Source organism: Protomyctophum parallelum, assembly GCF_964188405.1.
Source record: "Protomyctophum parallelum genome assembly, chromosome: 17".
In the NCBI taxonomy this organism is placed as follows: Eukaryota; Metazoa; Chordata; class Actinopteri; order Myctophiformes; family Myctophidae; genus Protomyctophum; species Protomyctophum parallelum.
In genome coordinates, this window is record NC_139719.1 from 26,784,241 (window position 1) to 26,806,094 (window position 21,854).

Consider the following 21,854-nt stretch of genomic DNA (forward strand, 5'->3'; position numbering starts at 1 on the left):
GGAATTGAGCTCGGTCCTCATGGTGTCGAAACAGGGGGGGGGGGGGGGGGCTCTGCTTCCCTGATTCCTATCATTTGTTAGAATTAATATGATGAACATTTGAACTTAAAACCTTCACAATGACGAAAGCCACTTGAGGTGGAAAGTTAGCCATAATTAAGCCCTATATATTCCTACAACAAATGGTCCATTACAATATCAAACCTAAAAGCTCAATAGCTTGTCAGCTTGTAGATCAGCTTTGCCTATATGCCCAAAAGATGGACGCCAGTGGTTAATCACCAACTGTTTTCTAGAGATTTGAATGAACAATATGAGATTAGATAATGAAGGATTAAGAATGTTCAACCTAGCATACCGGTAAGGTAACTATTTTGGGCATGTCATTAAAACTAAAATAGCAGATCTACAAGCTCACAGCGTGAACATGTTGAACATGACACGTTGTGAGCTTGAAGATTGGCTATTTTCTTTATTTGTCACATGACAAAGTATATAGAGTGGTACAGTAAACAATTTAAGTATGGATAGGGGGATTCATACTTTGGGTGATTTATTTGATGTTAATGGTTTACGTTCTTTCCAGAATTTATGTGATATTTTTAACTTGCCTGGTAACTATTATTTTTTTCTATTTACAATTGAGAACTGCCATGAGGACATATGGGGTTCCATGGCAGACCCCCTTGCAATGCACCCTTTGCATAGACTTATCTGTGATGTTAGATCAAGAGGTTTTGTTTCCATATTGTATGATTATTTATTAGAATCTAGTTATGGGACCTTGCCTGTCGATACTGTATGGAGGAATGACATACCAAATCTAGATCCAGATTGGAGCTGGGATACAGTGTGGTCTAATGTTGTCCTGTCTTCTAGGAATCCTGATCATCAACAAATTCATCTAAATTTTGTTCATCGGACATATTTAACCCCCGTAGATTGTGTGCTATGCGGATTTTAAATAATCACAACTGCACTTTCTGCACTTCTAACACCATAGGTACATTCTTTCATATGGTGTGGGAGTGTCCAAGTGTGCTCACATTTTGGAATTTGGTTGCTGCTAATCTTTCGATTGTTCTTATTAATCTCTATTCTTATTAAATGATGTATCCCAGTTGCCATTAAATAATACCCGTATTCGTGTCTTCTTTGCTGGCGTAACGGCCGCAAAGAAGATTGTTGCTTCGCACTGGAAACCGCCTCATATACATTGTCAATGGGCTTCTCCAATGGGCTTTGACGTTTCTAGATATCATTTATCTAGAAATGTCTACAGCTAGATTGCATGGTGCAAAAGAGGAAAACGTTGAGATTTGGTCTGGTATTGCAGATTTGGTTAAGGGCATGATTTAGTCATTATTATTATTATCATTTTTTCTTTTTTGTTCCCATTGCACAATAGTAGGAGTACTGACATTTTGTGGCATCTTTGGTCCCGGGGGGAGGGGTGGGTGGGATTGTTTGTTTTTGTGTTCCTTGCTTTTGCTGTTATGTGTTGTTTTTATATGTGTTTTGTTTTCTTTAATCATTCTTGATGTTAACGTGTCTTATTGTGATTTATTGTCTTAAATAAAAAACATTTGATAACAAAAAATATGGATAGGGGCTTGCTATACTGACATAATTGCCATTTGTCATTTGGGAATGCTACACCAGTAGGTCCAACCTGGACATAAAGTTATTTCAATCAGGACAACTCACAAATTTAATTCAAATATATTTAATGAATTTAAAATGAACAATTAGTCATGAAGTTTTGCCTCATAATGTTGTTGTATTGAAACAGCTCTCAGTCGAGATGGATTAGGCTATAGCTCATGTAATGCTATGAATAATTTATTCATGTAGTAATCATACTATAATGATATATTATTCATATACTACAATATTAATACTGTTCTGATTATGCTTTACATAACACCAGGTTGATGAATTTAAAGTGATAATGAAAAAAGATTAAATGTAATAAGTAAGGATGAGTACAAACTATTGGAAGTGGATTTAAATTATGTTGTCTTAGCACTTGGGGGAAAGAAATATCATGGCTGACTTGTGCTTAATAATTACTCAACGGCATTTGAAGAGTCAGTGATTCCTTAAATTCTGAGGGTGTACAAATGGAACCAAATGGACCCTTACGGGTACAGAATGTAACTGTGAGAGTGTACAAATTGAGCCAAATTTGTACACCAAGATAAAAAAAAGGAAATACCTGATCTACAAGCGTGTCTCGTTGCAACAGGTATAGAGATTTGGTGTAGCGGTAAAAAGGTACTGACTGAGCCAACTCTAAGTCCAATTTAAGTGGTTAAAACAAATGGGATTATACTGTGTAAGAATAACATATGAACCATCATACACAATACTGCCTACCAAATGCTTATACTGTATATTTGGCACAGGCTGATAAGTCAGTCTTCTCTAGCAGCCAATTTGGGAGGTAACCATGCAGGGCTTGTCTGGGGATTATAGTCTGTGACTATAGTCCACAGTTTATAAATCACTGGAGGTGGTTAAATATAAGGGCTACTGAAACCGCAATCCACTGTAGTAATGTATAGAACACAATAATAAAGGTACCTACCTACCTTACTACCTTGTATAGACCCAGTTTTAGCTTTACCTTTCCTGCGTGCGTGGTTAAATCAATAGCTTTAGAATGTGGCACTTACACTGAATTTGATAATACTATCTTGAGCGTGTCATTCACAAGTCCTACAAGAGGCTTATTCTAGCTATAGCCTATGTAAATATGAGTACAGTGAAATGCACAGTGTTAATTTAAGAGAGAGAATCATTTTACCTTTGCAGAGTTAAATGAACACAGACGATTTTAAAGTATAGTATTTGCCAGTGCAGTATTATCCATGCATGGCCACAAGGTTCGTGCTTCTTAATAGTTTTTTTTACTGATTGAATGTTATTGAATCTTTTTATTGAAATAACTGTTTAATGTACTACTAAAGGTCTAACTACAGTGTAGTACAGGGCCATACAGTCTCTCATAACCATGCAATCTTATGTTTAATTTGATACTAGTTGGGGCCCCATAACACACAGCTTAGAAAATGGTATAATATATGGTATAATAGACCTACTGTAATAACAATACTAGAACCTGCAATCTTTCCCCGGGTGCATATTTGACTAAATGAACACACGTACTGTATACACACCCATACTAACACACACAAACACACACACACACACGCACACGCACACACACACACACACACACACACACACACACACACACACACACACACACACACACACACACACACACACACACACACACACACACTTCCTAGCCCCAAGTGTAATGTGTCCAGATGTTGTCGGGCTCCTTTCAAGCCCATGGTGGTTATGAGAGGGGGTAACTCTGCATGCCTGACGGCCTGACTGCCTGCTTGCCTGCCTCTCTTGGCTCCCAGCACATTCCTAAATCACCATGTAATCTAAAACCCTGTTTTCACTGTGCAGTCACCACCACGGCCATGCCCGCTTCCCTCTCTCTCCCTCTCCCTCTCTCTCTCTCCAAGCTCAGGGCCAGCGTTGTTATTGAAACACAAAAATAACGACCTTACCGTTCAAATAAAACCAAAGTGGCCCCAGAATAGTTTTTCTCCGCAATTGGGGCGCGCTTGTTTTTAGACAGAGCAGTCTACTTGAAGGTGTAGGGGCGGGGGGGGGGGGGGGGGGGGGGGGGGGGTTGGGGGTAGTGCTGTAAATTGGAGTGTGTCAAACAAAAGGGGGATATCAGACAAGCTGAGTAGGCCTAATTCTATTGTTTTGTTCATCGCCGTGTTACATGGTTTATATGCTAAGAGCCGTATGATGACATCACAGAGTATGTTCTCGATTTGCTTCTAGCAGGAATTATTTGTGCATTTTTATTTATTTTACTTATTTTTTCCTTTTCGTTTTGGTCCCATTTTGTCACATTAACACGACTCAAAGCGGAGAGGAAAGCCAGCCTTGCGGTTTAACTCTGACAATATGTTTCCTCCTTGTCTCAACAAATTCATTAAAAGCCAAGCTGGTGGTGCCCAAACCACCCCCCACCCATGCACGCCACCCCCCCACCCACGCAGTTCATTACCCCCTGTCTTAGTTTAGATTCATTTCACGTCCTCTCAGGCGTCATTAATGTTGCTTACATAATGACATTCAGAGAGACTGTAGGGCTCTCTGTATTAATCATTCATCTCTCTTTTTCTTTCTCTCTCTCCTCTCTTTCTCTCTCTCTATACATACATCATCCTGCGGTGAATCACTTCCCTCACCTTCCCGTGTGTGCCGTCTTCTTTTCTTTAGTTTATCTTTTTTTTCTCTCTTTTTGCTGAATATAATGGTGTAAACGTTTTAAGGCTAATCTTATCTGGACTGTGGAGATATGCAGGTAGTATTTTCATAAGAAGCAGTGGACAGGGTTGAGAGGAGAGTATGGTGGTGAAAATGGTAGTGAAAAAAAAACTGTAGCAAAGGTCAAATTTTATTGACATACCAGCTCACAGCCTCAAACATCAAAAAGAATGCGGGCTCTGTACACGGCGCATAATAGACATAATAAGGCAGCTGCAAGGAAGCATGAGAGATTCAATGTGGGTTTGGTTTGTGTGCGACTGTGTGTGTGTGTGTGTGTGTGTGTGTGTGTGTGTGTGTGTGTGTGTGTGTGTGTGTGTGTGTGTGTGTGTGTGTGTGTGTGTGTGTGTGTGTGTGTGTGTGTGTGTGTGTGTGTGTGTGTGTGTGTATGTGTGTGAGAGAGAGACAGTGAGAGGGTGTGCATCTGTCTTTGTGTACATAATGCGAAACGGTTAAATCATTGACTATAATAGCTGTAGTGTCTAAGATAGTTCTATTATTCTATCTAATAGTTTATTTCACTCGTGTGATTGGCTGTTATCTTTCTAGGTCAGAATGTATTTCAAGGACAGAGCTAAGCCTCTGCATTTTGTAGCAACTATAAATGTAACAATGAATTAATGAATGACATGATTCTCATGTGGAGTCAACCTAATCTCTAATGATGGGGTTATTTTCAACACACTTCTTTTAAACACACTAAACAAAAACAATGCAAGTCTGTTCTCTGTAGCCACATTTCAAATGGGGCCTAATGGAGATATTGATTATATATGAATAGCAAATAATGGCAGTGTCCAGCAAGCATTTAAAAGCCCTTAAGTAAGAAGATACGTCCAGGGTTACTCTGCATAATATTTCATGGATTTCATTGTCTTGTTTCAAAGCCGTTTTTATGCGTATCCATTGAAATTCCATACAGTGGGCAAACTATACAGTATATTTCACAAGGCAATATGATGCAACACAACCTATCTAAGATTACATGTCAGAATACTGGATGACTTCTGGATGAAGCAAGGTTGGATTCACAGGCACAAAAGCTCAGACTTTCTTTTCCCTAGATACAATCTTTTGAAGTACATCTTAACAGGGCAAAGCTACAGAGAACTGTATTATTATTTTTTATTTTTTTACAGACAGGTTCAGATGTAGTCTGTGCCAAATGGGTACAGACAGTGTATATGCCTACTGTTTATATTGTAAATGCAGGCAGATGTTCAATACTCTATACACTACAGTAACTCATTGTATGTACTTTGACTAGCATTCATAATATGATGAAAGCTATCAATGACACACAATTCTTCCATTTTACATTGTGAAACATGTTTTTCATGGGTGTGGCTATGTTGGCTGCTCTTGTTGCAAGTTTGGGCATTTACTCTTGTTGAGCTTTGGAAATAATAAGTATTTGGTTTCCCTCAATTCCCCTCATAGCAAATTGTGTGTGTGTGTGTGTGTGTGTGTGTGTGTGTGTGTGTGTGTGTGTGTGTGTGTGTGTGTGTGTGCATGCACGCACGCACGCGTGCATGCGTGTGTGTGCGTTCTTAAGGAAGTGTGTTTGTGTAATTACTGTAGGGAATATAATAGGTAGTTGTGTTGTCATACCGTTAGAAATATACACCTCTTGGGTTACATACCAATGTGAAACATTGTTCCATTCCCAATGTGACTTTATTCACTCCTCGACTTGTCTCATTCCATTTTTATGTTCATCTTTGTCACTTTTATTTTATAGGGTAGAGTATGTTAATATAACTAAACTACCACAACTGAGTAGCCACTACTGAGTAGTAGGTAGGACCACAACTGGTTGACAAAACGTATTGCATGAAGCTCAAAAGTGCAATATATCCTCTTTATGCTTTAAGTTTTGGCACTCACCCAGTGGACCAGGAATCCCGGGTAGGACATAAAACTTACAGATTGCGGCTTTGTCGTACGATGAATAGCAAAAATAGCTTACTGATCTACAACCTCACAACACATTTTTATTTTATTTTTGGGGGTTTTTTTTCCGAGTTTACTAATATACTATATTAATAGTATAGAGACTCCAGTCCAAGTTAAGCAGTTAATAAATAAATACTGCATCTGTCATGATGCATTCATCATCATCATGAATAATAATGAATGCTGAAATGTATCGAATAGAAACTATCTGCAAAAATAGATCCAACAGAATGGAAGATATCTAAAATATTTAAAGCATAACGGTATACTGTAGAAATCAACTTAAACCCATATATTTCATTGACTGGGTTCCCCCAGGGGTCTATATGTTCATGTTGTGACATGTTGTGAGCTTGTAGAGCTCCTATTTTCACCAAATGATCACCTAATATGGCCATATATTATTTGCCCAAGATAAGGATGCTCGGGTGAAAGTGGTTAATGCTTCTCCAGTGGTGAATGGGACCTTGTTGATGAACCTGACGTGTAGAGGCCTTTCTATTGGCTGGAGGCATGTGCTCTGATAATAAATAAAATGTTGTCAGATACTAGACTTTACAGCAGGAGTCATAAATGGAAGTTCAGCAAGCACCATAACATTGGCATGACCTCTGAATACACTTGCCAAAACCTTCCATTGTCTTCCAACATTACATACAGTAGAGTCACTGTGCATCATTAATCATGACTACAATGCACTGTACAGTAAACACAGATTCAATATTGCCTGACATGTTACAGCTTAAATTATTGCTGTAGCATAGTTTATAGTTGTAATTAGGCCTGGGCATTGTGGGCAATATATCAATATCATATCAATATTGTGATATGACATAATTGACATTAGATATTGCCTGGGATTTTGTACTGTAAATCATGATAGTGTGATATGTCAAAATTGTTGTCTTAAAGGATGCGATACAGTATAGTCATGTAATTTCCAGCTTACTGGATTGTTCTAGCCTTTTCATTATTTGACTTTACCAACCCAGCTATTGTATAGGCATTACTGATAATTATTTATCAAAATGTATTCCAGCACCAACAATCATCCATACATTATCGTCACAATCTTGATATTTGATTTGTCTTACAAAGCAGCATCCTTTTGAATTTATCAAGAGATGGTTTTATTTATCACATACTTTGGGTCAATCAATGAAACGTTCAGGAATACAGAATTTCCACTAACTCTGCAGAACACATAGCAATACACAAGCTCTCATGTTTAATCTTATTAAATTCCCAACCTTTACGTAGAAAAATGTGCATGCATGGTTTTCCTGCTTATGTATAATTTATACATTAAGCCTATTTTACACTCCCCGTGCGATTGGTTGTTTTCAGTGAGAGACACCATTGTGTGATGGGAGAGTAGTAAATTATGCTTTAGTCATCAATCATCAACATATTTATTACCGTAGGCCCTATGCCTCATTCATACTCTCTCTGTCGTATGGTGTCCTGTGCCAAAAATAGCAGATCTACAAGTTCACAACGCTCAGCATTGCGATGCATTGTGAGCTTGTAAATTGTCTATTTTGAGAATGACCCCATTGCACGATAAATTGTAGTATAAATCAGTCTTCAGATGGGGGTTATTTACTTATTTAGCTGACAAGGACCACTCTCTTTGTCTCTGTCACCCCAATTTGACAAAAGACCAGTGAGCTTACATCTAGCTCATTACAAAAATGAAATGAAAATATTAAAGTAATTTTGGGGGACTCAATGACCACAATGACAAGTGAAACATTTGCAACAACAATCTGAACACGGTGCATTTTTAATAATTCAGTCCTCGGGGCCGAGCACACACATCCACATTGAGCTTCATTAAGACTAAATCACTGTTTCAATACAGCTGCAGTTATTACAGCTATGGTTATATTACCATCATTTGCATCACTGATGGGGTATTTGGGAAGAATACTGTACGTACAGTACCATGAATACAATGGCCATAATTAGAGCTAAAGGAGAATATATGCTCTCGGAGGCTACACTAAATGTACTAATGGCTTGTATTCAGAAAGCTGTGATAGGACCTCAAACCTTCCTTTTGCTGATTAACCTAATATGCTCCTGTGCCTACTGGTAGGAGAGTCACTACAGCAGTGGTTCCCAAAGTGGGGTCCGGGGACCCCCAGAGGTACTTGAGGGAGTTCCAGGGGGGACCCAGCTAAATGATAATTTGGAACCAAATGGACCCTTATGGGTCTGTAACTCAGAGAGTGTACAAATGTACACATTTTTACACTCTCAGAATTAAATTAACATTGATTTTACAATATAAATTGGGGGTCCTAGAGATAGAAATACTATTAAATGGGGGTCCGTAGACTAATGCATGTCAAACTGGGGGTCCTTGAAATTAAACAGGTTGAAAATCACTGCTAGAGCCATAAAAATATTCTCTTATTGAGATCCCTGGCATATCTTTTCAAATGGGGGTCTGCAAACTAATTAGTGTCAATTTGGGGGTCCTTGACATAAAAAGGTTTGGCAACCACTGCACTACAGGAGTCACTAGTAGGCTACTTCTACTTGTACTGGCAGAAGAGTCACTAACCTACTTCATTGTAGGAGAGTCTGGCACTGGCAGAGTCACTAGCACTTCTACTGGTACGTCTGGTAGGAGAGTACTTCTTTCTGGTAAGAGTCAGTCAGTCGTTTATAGTACTCTATACTATTAGTCTACTTCTAGTAGTAAGAGTGTCACTAGTACTGGTAGGACTCGGATAGTCTACTTCTTTCTGGTAAGAGTCAGTCAGTCATTTATAGTACTAGCCTACCTCAACTGTTAGGAGAGTCACTTCTTCTAGTGGTAAGAGTGTGGTAATAGAGTCACTAGTATGTCTACTGATAAACTGATCACTACTTAAGAGTCATAGTACTTCTACTGGAGTCTACTGGAGTTCACTAGTAGTAGTAGAACATGAAAAGGTTTGGCAACCACTGCACTACAGGAGTCACTAGTAGGCTACTTCTACTGGTAGGAGAGTTACGATAACTTAGCCTACTTCTACTTACACTCCCTATAAGTGCTGGCTTGCAATATTGGCAGTCTGCTTATTTAAGCTCCTTCAACTCTGCATGCATTCCAAGCTTGTCTGGATAAAGGCATCAGGTAAATGTCTCCAATTGACTTGTCTTCCCCTGTAAGCTCAGGCAGTGGCAGTCAGCCGTTAAAATATAACCAAATGCACTGCCGCTCTCTGTCGTCGGGGTGCAATTCACAGTAAGTAAATTACCTGACAGCTCAAACACAAAAGGTTACTGTTATCCTGTGATCCTATTCAGTGTCGTGAAACTTAAACCTATTTGCCATAAATCTAATTTATAGAGGCTGCCGAGACTGGGGGCCTGCACTGCACAGAGGTCTGTGTATAAAATGTTGTTAGTTTGTTTTTTCTCTAACAAGAAATATGTTATTGATGTTGCTGTTCCTGCTCTTGATGTTTCATTCAGAGGGCCGTTTCAGTTTGTTGGAGTCAAGACATAACTGTGCAAATCGTTGCACTCGGACAGAAACCTTGTATCTCCATATTTCACTGTTGTGTTTTATTGTAAATCGTAGCTGATCTACAAGCTGACAACATGTAACAATGTGATGCATTGTGAGCTTGTAGATTTGCTATTTTGCTTTTTTTTTTCATTTTTAAAGCGAAAATGAAAATGGTTAAGTTCCGTCTGTGGATAGTAACCTATTATATTGAACCACTGAAAATTAAATAAACTACTTTGGATCCATTGGGACATTTCCTGAAATGTAACCGTTTTTGGACATACAAGGTTTCCCCCAGACAGCCACGAAATACAACCAGATGGGGATAAGTAGGCATTGAGTGAAAACACAACTCGCTAAAGTCATCTGTCTGTGATCCACAGATGAAGAGAAATCCACTCACACTACACGATAGACATCTCCATCTTGATTAATTTGTTCAAGATTGAGCTCTGGCTCTCGAAGTCATTGTTCTTTTTTATGCTTGTGGAAATCATCTTGCAGACCGAAACTTAAATTGAAATAAATTTGGTCCATTAATTTTGGTGGTGTGTTATGTAATTTAAATTATTTTAAATGTTAGCCTATTTGTTATCAATTTTGCAACATCCAATAGCTGTAGTGTTTCCTATAACTATAGCCTATAACAACTGACTGCTTCTGCATTTGTCACTTTGTCATGTCAGTTTAATAATGCATTGTCCTATTTAATAAACTACTGCCACTGAACAGGTTATACAGAATGGATCTGCCTGTTATCTTGTTCTGTGCTGTGCTGTGCCATCATCTATTGTTAGAAAATTATGTTACACAGTCAAATCCTAAGAGTAAATTAAACTCTGAGGGTGTACACATTGAACCAAATGGACCCCAGAGTCAATTTGGTTCAATTTGTACACTGTCAGAGAGTTATTAATATTGAGGATTTTACAGTGTAGCGATGCAAAACGCAGCTAATCTGTCCCCCATCAACTTCAAAGGGCTCCCATGCTTCTGTGCCGCAATAATGAAAGTAGCAACGTGACACCAGCAGCCAAGCAAACCATTCTCCATTCTAATCTCTCTCGCATGGTTTGTCATCACCAATTACATCGCTTAGCCTACATTCATGTTTGAACATGGCCGGTGTCGAGAAAAACATCATCTCATCTTGCCCAATAAAAAAATGTATTCAGTTATCAAAATGTCTATCGCGGCTCTGTATATTAAAAAGTAATTCGCTTATAGGATTAAATGCTCTTCTGTCGTTCCACCGGCGATTCTGTTGCGAGAGATGTCAGAAGTGGCATTTTTGGGTAAAAACGTAAAACGTTTCCATTTCATCCAGTTATTGAAACATGCATTCTAGAAATAGAAAGACATGCGCCCCTGAATCTCTGCGGGTCTGCAGGAAATGTTCTTTCGCGCGCGCGCGCACACACACACACACACACACACACACACACACACACACACACACACACACACACACACACACACACACACACACACACACACACACACACACACACACACACACACGTCCTTGTTACAGGTCCTGGCAGAGCCATACACAGATAATAGTCGATATCGCAGCGGCACAAACTCTAAATTGAACGGGTAAAAATGTGACACTTGAATTCACACGCATAAGAACTGGATATATCACACAGTGGAGGAGAAATCGTGATTCTCAAACGTTTGGATTTTTTAAAGCGTTCGGATTATGTAACCGGCTCGCGGTGTCGGCGCGCAGACCGACCAACGTCTAATTTAATATGATCCGAAACGGCTCGGGCGACGAAACAAAATAAGTCGCTCGAAAGCGGACGCCCCGGGAAAATATTAGGTGTCATTTTCGCTCATTTTAGACGCGCCGTGTCCGAATGCCACCCGCCTCATATTGACGGCGGGACCGCTCGCCTGTGCGCTGGCGCGGTGATCTGCCAGGACCCACAGCGAGCCATTCAAGCCAACAAGTTTGGAGAGAATGTTCAGAGTTTAATCGATTCAGAACGACGCGATGGAGCCCGGCTCACTCACGGTATTATTTTATTATTATTAGCATATTGTGGTCTATTCCCGCTATTGTTTTCATGCACTGTATCGATTGAATGCAATGTAGTTTTTGCGTTTTTTTGTTTTTTATTCTGAATAATCCATTGAAATGAGATGGGGAAACTTTCGGGGTGATATTATTTAGGGATATTGACCGGCGGGTATCATGTTTTCTGCATCCGCGCTAATTGCTTATATGGAAAGGCTGCGCTGACTCGCATGTTTTGGTTCATCCATCGGTTCGAGATATTTTGCGGTCACTTATTCCAGTAAATAATGCAAAAATATATCCCATAATTTATCAGGCGCTCGCTTATAGCGTGTGTTTGACGGGATGTATATTAGACTAGACTACAACATTATTCACTTTAACGTGTTTTATTGTTTTCCGCAGTGGGTAGGCTCACCTTGCGGCTCGCACGGACCCTATATTTTCTACAAGGCTTTCCGCTTCCACCTTGACGGCGGAGCGAGGATCTTGTCCCTGGGAGACTTCTTCTTGGTGAGCTGCTCCGAAGGGGAGCCGGTCTGCGTCGCCGAGCTGCAGCTGCTCTGGGAGGAGAGGACCAGCAAGCAACTTCTGTCCAGCTCCAAACTTTATTTCTTACCGGAGGACACCCCACAGGGCCGGACTGTCAATCACGGCGAGGTAATTACAATTACTTACATCCCCCCTCCTCTATGCAATGCAAGATGCTTAAGAAAAGAAGAAGAAACACTCTTGAGAGAGTAAAATGAAACCATTTTGTTTTCATTTGAGTTGACAGTACTATCAGGAGTTATATATATATATATATATATAAGGGTCCATTTCGTCACCAACTCCATCATTTAGCTGGGGACCACCTGGAACCCCCTCAGGGACCACATGGGTGGTCCCCGGACCACTGGTTGAGAACCACATGGTTTAAGTGGTTATGTAACCCAAAACATTATTCTACTTGGAATCATGTTTTGAGGTTTTGTAGTAATGGTTTATTTATGACATCGTTATACAATGAGTCAGTTTGCATAGGCTATACTTTCGCGATTGTTGTGTTGTCGTGTAATATTTCTTGTCTGCCATGGTGGGAATCAATCTCTCAGACTCTTGTCCTTATCTCTTATGGCGTGTAGCCTATAGGATATTAGCCCAGGATAACCGTTTAACAAGACATATAAAGGCTGTGTCTTTTGGGAGATATATGACTTAATAATTTAAATAGATTGGTTCCTAGCCTTAGAAATCGTCGATATATTGGAGCGGTAGAAGCTGTGTATGCACTACATGATGAACCAGTAGGCTATTTTGTACTAATAGTTTGTGGCTCTTTTAGGGGAACAAAATAGCCTTTAGGTTTATTTTATTTGGTGCTGGTGTGACTGAGTATAGCCTATAGTGGCAGATATGGCCCACATCACATGTGGCAATTTGTTCCGCTTTCTGTCCGCCGTGACACAATGGGGTGATAAGATAAGCTGCATATTTCCACTAATGTAAACCATCTGAGCCGTTGATTGAGACGACATGTACAATAACTGCACTGTTCTCCCTAGTACAATCTCCTTGATTTATAGGCTATAATATGCCCCGACTGTTAATATATATATAAAAAACACTTTTCTATATTGTATAGGCTATAGGGGATTTTGACAACATGATTGAAAGAGTCATTGTCACATTTAGTAGGCTATTATTTTAGTAAGATTACGGCTCACAGTTGACAGATAGGTCTTGTCCAGCAGCTTTTTGTGGCTTTTGTTTCAAAGAGTGCGGAAATCACGCATATGACACGATAATTCAAACGCCTTTTATTTCTGGCAGTGCTGCATTGTATGTACTGTAGTTATGACGAATGGCTCGGGGGAGAATGCGTGCGTCCGCGCGCGCAAACGTGTGCGTGCGTGCGTGCGTGTGTGTGTTTGTGTTAGCGGCGGGAGGGATTCAATACAATATAGCCTGCAATACAATACAATGACAAATTGAAATTCATGATTGTCATATCACTGCTGTTATTTTGGAAGGGGAATTAACACGGTTAGAGCATGGAGGGGTGCATATAAAATGACCTGTCATGTTTAATCAGCAGTCTCAAAATGTTTCATTTCATATGTTCAGCTATTGGATCACAGGCAATCTGCTTTCAGTTCTGCCTTTCCTGTTGGAACAGAGGTAGCAGCTCTTCGGTTGATGTCAAATGAAAACCATGTGGACGTGCTCAAACGTCTTGGTCATTATGAATTGATTAATCATGGCAAGCTGATAAAGCGGGCAGCTGGCTGTGCCTTAAAGGGACCGGCTGACATTTATGAAGGTTATTGTGTCATGTGTTGCAGGCAATGGCCAGTTTCATTTCATAGCCTATCGCACTTCAGTGGCACTGAGCCTCTTTTTGCCATCAGAGTGATTTGCGAGGAAGGCAAATATTAGCTCATGTCGCGAAGCTCATGAAAACTTAATCCCTGAAGTGCCATGGTCAATAAGTTATTTTCAGAATATAGGCTATATGGAGCCCACAATGCATGTGTAGGCCTACAGCGTAATAAGTATATGTATTGCATTATGCAGAAGCTTTCAAACTGTTCCATGTCAAGGACCCCCAAACGGATATTTATTTGGCCACGGACCCCCATTTGACAAGATTTGCGTTGTTAACATTTTTGTTTTTTTAAATTGCGAGCTTGGATTGCAGATCGGCTTGCAGATCAGCTATTTTCAAATAGCGAACGTATATTAAGTTAAAGTGGTTAAACTAGTAGTGATGTTATATTGATTATGCTGGGGACCCCCTGGACAAGGATGGGGTTCTCCTCGGACCACACTTTGAGAACCACTGGCATTAGGCTATACGTATGTATGTATATTATCATATAGGTTAGTTGTTGTAGTTACAACAAGTAAGACGCGAGAACGCGGGAAGCGAACGCAGATCGTAAATTGCAATAACAATTAGAATAAATTACGAATTAGTGAGAAGTGTGTGGTACTGTGAAATTAGTGAAAACAGGGCCGCCACGAGAAGGCTCAGCACCGCTAACCCCATATATATATATATATATATATATATATATATTTTTTTTTCAGTGTCGTTGTTAAGCAGCGGCGGGTGGTGTAACAGCGGGACACACAGACATTCAGCCCTTGCTGTCTAGCTGCGCCCTCTGGTGTGTCGTTGTTGAGCAGCAGTAAACAGGACTGTGACTGCTTAGCTAACGTTAGCCCATATGCACACACTAGTACACATAGCCTAGTTACAGACAGTGTCGTTGTGACAGTATTATTTTTATGTTGGGCCTAGTACAGCAAGTTACAGACAGTGTCGTTGTTAAGCAGCGGCGGGTGGTGTAACAGCGAGCAAGTTACAGACAGTGTCGTTGTTAAGCAGCGGCGGGTGGTGTAACAGCGGGACACACAGACATTCAGCCCTTGCTGTCTAGCTGCGTCAGCCCTTGCTGTCTAGCTGCGCCCTCTGGTGGCGGGCGGGTGGTGTAACAGCGTGACACACAGACATTCAGCCCTTGCTGTCATACTAAGTGGCTCACTGCGTTCGCAATAACATCTGTTGCAAAGCCTCTTATGTGCAAAAAAGAGAAGAAGATTCAGATTCAAAGTAATGAAACCGAGAAAAATTACTTCAATGCCTTGGTTTTCATTCCGTTTTTGTAGTTACTGCAAATGTGATCTTCAATCACTTTATATACTCAAATGTGCTATACATAGAAGATGAGGTGTCATAGGAAGAACCTTGAATAAAGTGTTAACACCTTTTTAGTTACTTAACTGAAAGTTACAACAGTGCCTTTGTAGGGCAGAATAGTCACAGGCCTAGAGTAACCCATTATGATATGGAAACATAGAGTAATGTCGCAATAATCCAGTATGTGAGGATTTTCTTGGAAACATCGAGGCCTATTCATGGGCCATATGGTGTAATGAACAAATCAGTTTCATCTTGTTCTGCTGTTGGTTAGTGTAATTATATGAGTCAGCCCATATTGCAAAGAAAACAACTCCCCTCTGTTCCACTTTTTATTGTACTTTTCTCCCTCAGGGGCCGCCAAGGATCACATTTCCCTCTCATAATAAGCAACAGGTTTTAAAAGGAGAAAAAAAAATCCAACCTAAAACTAAATTTGGGTTTGATTCTAAATGACCTCTGCAGTTCAATCAATACTGGCGAGAAATCAACAGCTCTACCATGAAGCTGGAAGCCAACTTTACAGTATATAATTTAGAATGTCAGCAAGACCAAAATATGGAATTGCTTCACTGACAGCAAATCTAAAAGTGATGCAGTGTGGATTCCATTTGTGGCCTTTATTTAGATTCCGAATGAACTCCACTTCATCACTGTGCTAGCAGGTATAGAACCTGAAAAGGGCACAACTCAGAGATTTAGGTCCTTGATTACATCATCAGGAGTTTAAGTCTCTCTAGAGAGAGAGAGAGAGTTGGCAATGTAAACGTATGTTTTCTCATGCCAATAAAGCTCCTTTGAATTGAGAGAGAAAGAGAGAGAATGAGGGAGAATCACGTTCCTTTATTTAGAAACATAACATACAGTCCAAGATGTAGGGATAGCATAGGCTCTGTTTTGGGGTGGAAAGTACTGTACCTTTCCAAAGGTTAGATTCCAATGTACATTTTAAGGTTAAACAACATGCTGTGAACGAATTATTCATTCCGCTTATGAATATTAAACAGGAACACGAGCAGCTTGTTGCGTTGACCTTGGGCCTAATCGTTGAGTGTTTACACAAAGTGTGAGGGGGTGGCTGGGCGGTGTGAAAAACATTAAGTTGATTTAACCTTTGTGTTGTTGACATGCCTGATGCGTCTCTGGTACTGCTGCCTTTTTAACTTCTAAGTATCTGGAAGGACAATCTGCATGTGAAATACTTCCTTTGGCTGTCATCCCTATATTGCCTCCATATATCTCTTACAAATCTGTACATTCTCTTAATTACAAATGGATAAACTGACACTGATTCCAATTCTATTGTGCACCCATCTTCACATCAGTGCTTTTTCATGTCAAAATACAAGATTTGTGCTGTTAAAATGTTTAACAAAAATTTGAATATTTAAAGATTTCTTCAAGATCTTTTGAAAATTGCAGATCTACAAAAACATTGCTTTACATAAATAACTAGAAAAAGTGCCCTTCTGGGCACAGGTCTCCACCAGGAGGATAGGAGTGTGTGTGATGTTTGGCAAAATGTTTAGGAGTAATATAAACGTGTGTGTGTGTGTGTGTGTGTGTGTGTGTGTGTGTGTGTGTGTGTGTGTGTGTGTGTGTGTGTGTGTGTCACGACTTGGCCTGTTGTAGCGCCACTATGATGCTGATTTGAAAACTGTCAAGTGGCATTTCTTCCTCAGCCTAGTCAGTGGGAATATGCATGCATAGAGTTGTGGCGATTTGTACAAAGCGGGCTACTCCTGAAAACTTTAGAAGCCAATCGTAGCCAATCAATGTGGATTATGAGAAATCAAACAAACCTGTCTTGATTACATGACTATGGAGAGCATGTGTAACGATTTGCGTGAAATTTGGATGAAATCTGAAGGAGTAATATTAGAAAATGTGTTTTACATATGTCGGCCTCCTGGTGGCGCCATAAAGAGCAGATATGAAAAATTCCAGGCAAAGGTTTTTCCTTGGCCTCTAGGGAGTGTGCATACAAAGTTGTACACAGATAGGTAAAAACACTAATTGGCCAGTTATAGCGCCACCGTGAGGCTGAGTTGAAAATGTTCCAGTGACATTTCTTCCTCGGCCTAGTGGGAATGTGCGTACACAATTTCACGGAAAGCACATAATGTGTTCATGATTTGCAGGCATTTTGGCCAAGGAGTGTTTTTCGTGCAAAACTAATGCTTGGAATGGATTCAGAATCATGAAAACCCCCTAGTTTGACATGTCACATGCTACTTAAAGTATAATGAAATGTTGCCTTTATTGGTTGTCTATGGTGGTGTATACAAAAATGGCCATAACCTTTTTTTGGCTATTTAAAAAAGAATCACACCTGTGTGAAGTGAGGGGCGATCTTCCATCGTACATCATCTTACATCATCTCATTCCAGCCAATCAGAATTTGCGTCCTCACCTTCGTCTTCAATGTTTGTGTTACGCAATGTTTGTGTTTACACGAACACCCAAAATTGTCCATTCATTGTCAATAGGATCAATGTTTGTGTAGGACGCTGATGCTGGGGTTAATTTGGTTAAATGGCTAAAACCAGAGACGATAGCAATTTTAGCAAATATCCCTAGTGTGCTCATCCTTGGTGTATTTTCCATTATACCAAACACACAGCAAACTGCTAAATCAGTCATTCACAATTGCAATAAACGGACAATTTTCGCCCTTCTGTCTGACATGCTGATCTCTGATCTCTCCTACATATACATATAAAGAGAAGGACAGCGTCTGAATTCCCGAGCTGGGCGTGACGTCACAACACGTCCCTGACTCTTGCCTTTTCAGTGTTTGGCCGGTGGAAAATGTGCGCCATATGGCCAATCTGAATATCAATGTGACTTGATGTCAACCTGAGCCACCTGCAGTAAGATGAGAAGCCCACCAATGTCACTGCAGTGCCAGGGCCGCCGTGCAGTGTGCACTCAGCAAAATTGCCCAATTGGATTACACATTTGCATTTACTGGCTGCAGGGAAACTATCCATACACTGTCTGCCCTGGTGCAAACGGTAAATAAACAATAAACATTGTAGAGGGATCCTCATATCATATTGCTTCGCATTATTAACAAGTTTAAAACATGGAGATCATTCATGTACAGAACATGATTAAAATCGCAGGAGAACAGACTTTCTTTCATTATATGGCATATCTTGTCTCTATAGGATATTTTCATAATATGTATATGTGTAGTGTAGTGTAGTGTAGTGTAGTGTAGTGTAGTGTAGTGTAGTGTAGTGTAGTGTAGTGTAGTGTAGTGTAGTGTAGTGTAGTGTAGTGTAATGTTAGTGTAGTGTAGTGTAGTGTAGTGTAGTGTAGTGTAGTGTAGTGTAGTGTAGTGTAGTGTAGTGTAGTGTAGTGTAGTGTAGTGTAGTGTAGTGTAGTGTAACGTAATGTTAGTGTAGTGTAGTGTAGTGTAGTGTAGTGTAGTGTAGTGTAGTGTAGTGTAGTGTAATGTTAGTGTAGTGTAGTGTAGTGTAGTGTAGTGTAGTGTAGTGTAGTGTAGTGTAGTGTAGTGTAGTGTAGTGTAGTGTAGTGTAACGTAATGTTAGTGTAGTGTAGTGTAGTGTAGTGTAGGGCATTAATAAAAAAATCGATTTATCGATAAATTATCACGAGTCGACTCGCAGCAGCGTGAGTTGAAAGTTGAGCTTTTCTTTTTTGTGCATATGCACTGGAGTGCACTCGCCTAATTTGCATTGCATTCAGAACGCGCCCTTAATTAAAAACCAAATGCAGCTGTGTATGTGGCTCTCAGCGTGCGGTGTCCCACTATTGAGACTGGCTGAAGTCTGTTTGAACTGCGCTGTGTCAGAGAAGTAACAGATAGAAGCACGCAAACGTTACCCCCAAACGATATCCCCCTCACCTCCGTGCTGGAAATATAACGTCTGGGTTCCCGAGGCTACATTCATGCTGACGCAATGACTGTCTGTTTCTGGCTAAGCTTTACGCGCGCCGCAGGGAACATGAACCTCTCCGTCTCCGGTCAGTGCTGGTTGTTGTTTATTTGCATGGCTCAGAAAATGAGTAACAAACTAAAATGAGAACGTTATCGAGTTGTTGGAGGAGGAGGAGGAGAATAATAATGTTATATTTCTTAATGTGTTCTCGGGCCGCTGCTGCTGCGCTGTGTGCCATGCCAATACCACTACTTTACCTGGATCATCTTTTCATTTTGACATGACTCACATGAAATAATAATCCTGTACCGGAACCGCGTGTAGCGTTTGGTTTCATTAACGCGATCGTCACAAAATAGCCTACAGCTGCTGCTGCTAAAGATACCAAAGATTGGACATTTTTAAACGACGCAAAACTTAGAATTCCCGTCTTGCGTACCAGTGCCACGTGTCCCGTGGACCGGCACCGGTGTTTGGGAACCTCTGATACATGCACTGTGACTGTGTCATATTGGAGAGGCCACTGAATGTGCACTTGCGCAGTGCTTTGTTTGACATGCTCCGTATTTGAGCGCGCGGCACCTCCACCCGCCCCCGCTGACCAGCCTGCGTAGGGGCGTACTGACGTCTAGTTAGGCATGCATGGGAGGGAGAGACTAATATCCACGCAGTGATATTAGTATCGCTATGTGAGGCTAGGAACGATAAGTGCCAAATATGTGTGCACAGTGCATACTGTCAGTAAGCCATAGAAGTTCCTTTACAACATTGTTTTCAAATAGGTTTAAATACAATATGGGCTCAGCCGATCGTATTAGTTGTTACTGAGTTTGTGTGCCTGAATAAATGAAAAGCATGGACATTTTGTGCACACACATATGTAAATGCATGTAAATGTATGGCCTCTACAGGGGAGATATAATGGCATACAATGTGAGCCGGCCCAGAGGGCTGCTTTAGTTTTAACACCCAGGTGATGTAACCTTCCCTCAGGCTTCACTAAGACAGTCAGTGGCCAAGTAGCACTAGCAGGAGAGAGGAGAGGAGAGGAGAGGAGAGGAGAGGAGAGGAGAGGAAAGGAGAGGAGAGGAGAGGAGAGGAGAGGAGAGGAGAGGAGAGGAGAGGAGAGGAGAGGAGAGGAGAGGAGAGGAGAGGAGAGGAGAGGAGAGGAGAGGAGAGGAGAGGAGAGGAGAGGAGAGGAGAGGAGAGGAGAGGAGAGGAGAGGAGATACAGGTAACAGGTGGACAGGGAGACAATTAGAGACATACAGACATGGCAAACAGGTAGACAGCTAGGAAGACAGAGGAGCAATAGAGAGCTAGACAGGGACAAGATCATATGGAGGGAGATAAAAAAGACAGGAGTGGGGAGAGATAGACAGGTGAGCAGGGAGACAGGCTGTGAGACACGCAGGCAAGTGGCAGCTCAGAATAGACTGGTCTCTGGAATCTGGTGTGTAGAATTTAGCACTTAGTGTATATATTCTTCACATGCACATATACGCATACATGCATGTGTTCACAAACACATACAAGTGTCACACACACACACACACACACACACACACACACACACACACACACACACACACACGCAGGCACGCACGCACACACACCATTTAGTCACACCATTTAAAATGTGGTTCATCAGAGCTTGATCGTGTGTTTTTATGGCTCCTTCGGGGAGCATGCCTGTCAGAAGGAATTCAAATGGGATTGAAGTAAAGACACAACTTTATAGTGTGTGATGCTCATGCTGTTGACTTCTTCCCTGTCAGAGCAAGCACTTCACAGGGCATGCCTGAGGATAGAAAAGGTTGTTAAGCACCTTAACCCATCTCTATTTGTTGCACAATTTCAAAATAGTTTAGAAAAATCTTTCAAAATGTGTCAAAAATTAGCAAAATAGCCATTCTACAAGCTTGCGATGCGACACGTTGAGAGCCTATACTGTAAATATATATTCACTATTCATCGTATGATTAAGTATAGGGCTTAAAGTACACTTGCTTTTCCCGATTTGTTTAAATGCAAATGCATAATTCTTTACATTTGACTGTTAGTGATTTAACCTCACTCTGCTGACATTATCTTTTGGCATGTTATCATGTAGTAATTGCAGGTTGAGCATTTTTAGAGGAAAGAGGACTTTGTACTGAATTAGATTAAGAATTCTGCAAAAGTAAACGTGACATAAACGTCAGTTTTAGAACCACAATATTAGCTCACAACACCAGTGGGTTGGCTGTGGTTAAGATGGTTGGTGTGTCTGTGTGTGTGTGTGTGTGTGTGTGTGTTTGTGTGCGTGTGTGTGTGTGCGTGTGTGTGTGTGGCACGCGCCACGCGTGTGTGTTTTGTATTGGCTGCGCTGCTGAAATCATGCTGATGTGACAGC

The 21,854-nt window shown here is 40.7% G+C and overlaps 1 protein-coding gene across 1 annotated transcript in view; it reads left to right on the forward strand.

Annotated features, from left to right (window-relative positions):
• The first annotated feature begins 11,795 nt into the window (after positions 1–11,795).
• arid5b (AT-rich interaction domain 5B) overlaps positions 11,796–21,854 on the forward strand; it is a 143,059-nt gene continuing 133,000 nt past the window's right edge. Inside the window, exons 1-2 of the mRNA XM_083787540.1 lie at positions 11,796–11,858; positions 12,267–12,521. Of these exons, the coding sequence (XP_083643666.1) occupies positions 11,838–11,858; positions 12,267–12,521 (276 nt within the window). The 5' untranslated portion in view covers positions 11,796–11,837. The remainder of the gene's footprint in view (positions 11,859–12,266; positions 12,522–21,854) is intronic.